This window comes from Halyomorpha halys, unplaced genomic scaffold, assembly GCF_000696795.3.
Source record: "Halyomorpha halys isolate HHAL.00 unplaced genomic scaffold, Hhal_1.1 Scaffold286.1, whole genome shotgun sequence".
Lineage (NCBI taxonomy): Eukaryota > Metazoa > Arthropoda > Insecta > Hemiptera > Pentatomidae > Halyomorpha > Halyomorpha halys.
In genome coordinates, this window is record NW_027115682.1 from 2,649 (window position 1) to 9,602 (window position 6,954).

Sequence of the window (6,954 nt, forward strand, 5' to 3'; positions counted from 1 at the left end):
TATTTATTTTTTTGTTTCAGTCTTCCACTGAAGTACTTAAAATTATCAGGATTATTTTCCAGGACTTCCGCGAAATAAATATTGACTTATGGACCCAGCACTCTGTGAACCTCAACCTCAACGGACATCACACTATAAAATTATCATTTTTACATACTTTTTAGTAAAACGGAAATAGAGTGCTCAAGAATTTATAACCAACATTAATCATCTAACTAAATATGTCAAAAAAAACAACAGCAATTCCTCTCTCAATTCACTAATTTTCGTATGTTTTTTCATCAAATAATTATATTATTTGACTCAATATAATATAAATTTGACTTTTATAGCTTTTAATTAAAAAAATGCGTAAAATAAAATTTTGAGTAAAACTGCTCTAATGTTATTTTTTGTTCAGTGCACGACTATATCTTTTATAAAATAGATATATTAAACACATGTGCAATATATGTTTTTTTTTTACTAACTTTTTTATTTTCAAATCGTACAAATTAATAGGTTTGAGCCTATTCAGGTTCAGATCAGGCGTATTGTTATACACTGTTGATGGCCCCTCCCTTCCATAAATATAAGTTAATACACCCAAAGAAAATCAGTAGCGTATTACAAACATGTCTGCCAAAGTTCCCCAAGTTATCAGTCAGCTAATTGATTCAACAGAGCTCAGTCCTCATCAGACTATATCAATAATACTATAACATTGCGTTGTCATCGGTTTTACATCTATCTGCTATTTTACAATTTTTAATTTAGTCATTTGTTAATATTAATTTTTCATTCTACCTTGCATGATCAGAAATTAACAAATTACTATTATAAGTTCACGATGGATAGCTGTAAAACTAAATAAAACCATTTAAAAATAACGAATGATTGGAATCTTGAAGGATGATGCATGCAATTTGTAGAATGCCAGTTATAAAAAAAGTTAATTTATCAATATCATATGATAACAATCCATTACGTTATCTTCAAACAAATAATTTTTAGGGAATACAAACAGATACATTAAACACCGTATCAATGTCAAATACCGAATTGGTTCATTTCACAATATTCAAATTTCGATGTCCGTGAACTTATTCATGGTTCCTATTAATTATTTTCGGAGACCAAAGAAATCATATCGACCCGGGAGCCGGCTGATAAAGAATCCAGTTTTCAAAATCAGTAGCACGGATCGAACGTTTGATAGTGAAAGTCCACAGCCTCGCCCAGCAATTGCACCAGGGCTAAATGTCACTCCTGTCTGCTCCCTAGACCCATTTTCTCTATGTACATGTATGTATGTGTGTGGGTCTATAACTGTATACTTATAGGTATATACGTATATCTATAACTTTATACTTTTTCAATAGAAACACTCAAAGGTAGCCTAATACGCCTACGCTGTAAGGAGGATTTTAGATTATGATGATGAGATATATGTATATTCTATATATTAAGTTTAATTTAAGAAAAAGGAAAATATGTGAATATAACAACGCTTCATGGTTGACCAAAGACTGTTTTATTATATCTACTAGTCCTCTATACTTTTGCACACAGTTTACACATGAGAGTTAGAATTAAATCGTATATCATGTCCCATAAGTCTTCCCAAACAATCCACATAAACTGGCTATGTGTAAAAAATAAAAATAAATACAAAACTAAAACCAAAATGAATGCCTCATTGTTCACTAAAATAAACAACCCATATACAGAAATCAACATTAACAAATAAATAATTAGGAACGTTCTCTTACAATTGTGATAAATATAGTAAAATAAAATATTTCCTGTTTTACAATAACCAGTGTATGATAATTGTAACTCTTTTTCTATAATCACGCAATGCCAAGAGGAAAAAACAGAATGAAAAGATAATGCAAGCTACAGAAAATGAGAAGAAAAAATGCCTACGCAATAGTTTCATCCGATAGTGAGATGAAGACTCCAGCTTCCTACTTCTTACAAGCTTTTAATGGTAACATAATTATGTTCCCTAATTCCGATCATCCTGCAGGGGCCTTCGTACTGCTGCTGCTTTCTATTGGTCCCTCTTTTCCGAAATCCCACCGATCTTGTTCCCCCGTCATGCCTCTATCTATGAAATTCTGTCACACCTTTCGTTCGCTTTATTCCCTCTCACTTCGTTTATTTCAAAAGCGACACACCATTACTGACAAACTCTTCCTTTCAGGTCGCCGCGCATCTTTAATTTCTCTGATCTAGCGCACTTGCTCAGCCTCCACTGACTCATTACCAGTGATGCGGCGAGAGGGATGCGCTGGGATCTTTTGAGCTCTGCTCTGCCCCTCACACGTGGGAGATAGAGTGGGCTCAGGTATCCTCAGGTCGATTGTGTAAATATTATATATATTATTTTATCATTATGTTATTTTTTTTATTATTTTTTTCATACAGATAGTTTGATTATGTTCATTCTTTTATTTGTATATATTTTAAGAGAGTTTTTTTTTTTTAAATTTTAGTATGTATGAGATCGTTAATCACTATTATCTATTGCCCAAAACTATGTGGCAGATTGTAATATCTATCAATAAATAAAAAAGTATTATAAAAAAAATTACTCTGAGGCCCGCACAGCCCAAACAAGATTTCAGTCACTCTATTCTACTGGCCGTGTGGATAAACTTATTGTAAGCCGCAATAGCTCCTGTCATCACACCATCCGCCTCCAGCTATTTGTTTAACTGTTCAGTTTGTCTAATACTATGAATCATCTCTTTCCCCTCCCTGCTCTTAGTGTGTCCAGCGGAGCCAAGGTAAGATGAAGGAGTAATTCTGGGGCAGCACTATTAAGCAGTCCGACAATTTCTGTCGGAAGCTCTCTCTAATTGGAAGCAAGTTCATGGGGTTCATAACACCCTTCCGAGTTCTCTTTCTTAACGTCTCGAAATTAAATTAATTTAGATATAAATCGAAGGAACTATGTTCAATTGGAAATTATTTGCATTAAACATTTTCTTTCTAATCTAAAATAATAACAAAACGAAAGTTATGATTGCTGAAATTTGTTGTTCCAGCTTCAGTTTTTAACATTGCTTCCTTAATCCAATGCAATAGGTATGAACAGAAATTTCGAATAATTTCATGCCCACCAGTAGTGATAAAGTTTTCCTACCATATATCTTTTCTTTACTAGAAAATAACCTTATATTATGGAGTTTTCTGGGAACGGCATTTCCTGAAAGTCCTCCTTCTCCTGACTTATGTTGCGTACAACCTATATTTCAAAGTTAATGATTTGTTATTTTAGAATAAATTAAGGGCGCTCGCTGTTAATAATAACCCTTTAATTGCATCCCAAAATCTTCAATCCCATATCACAGCCCTCGAAGAATGGTGTCGTAATTGGTGGATAAAAATAAATTCCAACAAATCCCATCAAATTACTTTTAACCTACGTCGTAAACCTACTGTCTGCCCTACAGTATACTTCAATGATGTTGTCCTTACCCCTGTTGAACAGTTCCGCTACCCTACTAACCTGGAATCCTCACTCAAGACTGAAAAGACAGGAAACTGCACGTCGATTTCGACTATTACAGCACTTACTAGACAAACGGTCCAAACTTCCAATTCATTACAAAAGACTGGTTTACATGACAATTATAAGGACTATCTGGACATACAGCGTTGAGCTTTGGGGCTCCACTAAACCTTCGAATTCCTCTCGTATCCAATCTTTACAATCCAAAATTCTTCGTAAAATCATTAATGCTCCCTACTTTGTCACAAATAAAATTATCCGCAACTACGTTAATGTTCCATTTGTTACCGATCTAGCCCAAACCAGATATCAATCCTTCCATTACAAACTCCCTAACCACTCATTAGTGACATTAGTTTCTAATCTTGCTTCCTGTATTATTCCGGATAATCCTCCGGGGCGTCTGAAAAGCAAATGAGAAGGAAAAGGAGTTTCAAGGAAAGTATGTTGTGTAAGTAAAGCTTAGTGGATGGAACCCCCACAACTTTGACCCAAATTGGGTAGAATAAAAAAAATTTTAAACAACCATCTAGCTAACAACCTACACAATCCGTAAAAAATATGTTAAAACTGTTAACTGTAGTAGGTGTTTTGCCTTTTTGTGAATTTGATTAAAGTAACAAACAAAAGCTGTAAAATTTCTAAATTTTAAAATGCGAGTTGGCATTCTAGTACAGGACCCCGATACATAAAATTCAGGGTATAGAACAAACACCTGGATATGATTCTAAAAATTAGCACTTAACTAAATTCGTACTAAAAATCACACTTAACACGAAAACGCATTTCTGGTGGTTCTAAAATTATTACCAATTAGTTTAATAAAGTAATGAGTTAGGTCGTTTTTTCCCTATACCTCGTGAATAACTCTACTCTAACGAAAAAGGTCAAAGAATATTAAATTAAGCATAAAATGAACACCCTACTTTGGGTATTTAATTCGGTAAGATAGTGTGTCTATTCAAGTAGCATTATTTAAATTAAATCTTAAATCATCGTAAAACAAAAATAGATATTTTTTTTTTCAATTTACCAATAGTACCTTACTAGTACCTTAAGAATAATTACAATGTAAATTTTAGTGCCAATTGTCGGGCATATAATGAATTTATAATAAAATAGTAATATAAAGAATAAAATATAAAATTATAGAAAGTACTGAAGTTTCATACTTCATAATTATAAATACTCATTTGCTAATTTATTGACAATATTCTGCTAAAAAAAATGCTTAGAAATATTTACAAAAATTTAGTTATAACTCATATGCACTTAATCTTAATCTTAATCTCTTCCCTCCTCGGCAGAATCTACTCATAGATTGTGAACAAAATATGCACTATTGAATTAGATATGAACTGTTATGTTATAATATTTTTCTTTGACACAGGATTTAAACAAACATCCACATTTTTATAATATCAAAAACTCATTTTGGTACAAAAAATGAAAAAAAAATAACTTCCACAGAAAGAAACAGAAAGTGATATTTAATATGATTACGTCCAAATATTTTTAGATAAACTGTTTTTATTAAATTGCTTCAAATTTAGTTGAAAATTTTATGTATGGAGTTGTATCATGAACTTTTATTTTACAATCTCAAGTACTATATTTCATAGTATTGTAAATTGAAATTCGTACGGGTCATTAGGTAAAAACTGTCCATTACTACTGAAGTAATCGAAATTAAGGTATTGTAATTAATGATTGAAAGTTGGTAAAACAAGCCATTCACAGTTTAGAAAACAATTTATTTAACTTATAAAAATATTTACTAGAGGAATATATAACTATAGGAATTATGAAAAATAACAAGACTTCAGGTACTATTCAAAATGAAAGCGCTTAGTGATGAAGGAGGGTAGAGCCATATCCATAACCAAGACCGTATCCTCCGTAGCTACCGTAGAGGCCACCGTAGGCGAGTGGGCGGGAGGCGTAAGAGACTGCTGGAGCAGCAACAGCAGCGACTGGGGCATGAGCGACAGTGGTGATTGCTGGAGCGGCGTAGCTGACAGCTGGAGCATGAGCGACAGTAGCTACTGCTGGGGCGGCGTAGGAGACTGCGGGGGCAGCATGAGCAACAGCTATTGGGGCATGGTGGGCAACGTAGGAAGAGCTGGAGTAAGTGGTTGAAGCATGGGAGATTGCTGGAGCGGCATAGGATACAGCGGGGGCAGCAGCGGCGTACCTGATAGCTGGAGCGGCGGCGGCATATCTAATAGCTGGAGCAGCGTACCTGATGGCTGGTGCAGCTGCGATTGCTGGAGCGGCGTAGGAAACAGCTGGAGCGGCATAAGACACAGCTGGAGCAGCATACCTAATTGCGGGGGCTGCGGCGGCGTATCTGATAGCAGGGGCTGCAGCAGCGTATCTGATGGCTGGAGCTGCAGCGATGGCTGGAGCAGCGTATGAAATAGCAGGAGCGTGTGCGACAGTAGCTATTGGAGCATGGTGGGCTACGTATGAGGAGCTGGAGTAAGTGGTTGGAGCGTGAGCAATGGCTGGAGCAGCGTAAGAAATAGCTGGAGCGTGGGCAATTGAGGCTACTGCGGGAGCAGCGTAGCTGACAGCTGGAGCAGCATAAGAGACTGGAGCACCAATGAGACCTCCAGCTGAGGCTGCTGCGATGCAGGCGAAGAGGATGGCCTGCAATAATGTAACTTATGCACTGATTCCGTAAAACTTATTTTTATTTACTTTACTATTCTTAGAATTTTTTTTAAATTTATTTAATTATTATGTTGAACTACTAAATTCATAATTAATTTTAAAATAATCCTATTATAGTGTATAACTTACGATCTTGTACATGTTTGCTGGCTGAGAGCTGAGAACGATGTGAAAACCATCAGAGAGGGAGTGGCTTTATACTGGACCTCTGGAGCTGGAACCAGATCACGGTCAAGAAGACGAACCGCAATCGCCACCACCAGTTTCTGGTTGACATATTAGTAATATTGCTGCTTTCAACTCTTGTCAACTAAAGTCTCAAATTTTTACATGATTTATGCTAATCAAACATTTATTTTAAAAAAGTAATTACCTGATTTCGTTATTTTATTTTCATCCTTCTAATAACTTGATTTATAATTTTATTTTATTATGGTTATTTTAATACCTTTTAACTTCTATTATTGATGTTACAATCACTATTTTTGTATCATTTATGGAAAAAAAAAAAAAAAAAAAAGCTGCTTGCTAAATAATAATAAATTTATAAATTATACATTAATGATAATTAAATTAAAAAATAATTCAAATATTCCTTTATTTTAAATAGCATGTATTTAAAATATTAAATTTGTTACATACATTATGATTTGCAGGACAAATGATTTGTTGTTTGATGAGTTTTATAATTGACAGGTTTGGGTACAAAGTAATAAATAATAAAACGGAATAAGCTAGACAAATGTTTTCTATCAGTCATATGGTGGTATGTATAT

At 34.4% G+C, this 6,954-nt stretch overlaps 1 protein-coding gene across 1 annotated transcript in view; it reads right to left on the minus strand.

Moving 5' to 3' along the window:
• Positions 1-5,235: 5,235 nt before the first annotated feature.
• The window catches only part of LOC106680765 (ice-structuring glycoprotein), a 7,719-nt gene continuing 6,000 nt past the window's right edge, over positions 5,236-6,954 (minus strand). The window contains exon 3 of the mRNA XM_014420692.2: positions 5,236-6,154. Within this exon, the coding sequence (XP_014276178.2) occupies positions 5,351-6,154 (804 nt within the window). The 3' untranslated portion in view covers positions 5,236-5,350. The remainder of the gene's footprint in view (positions 6,155-6,954) is intronic.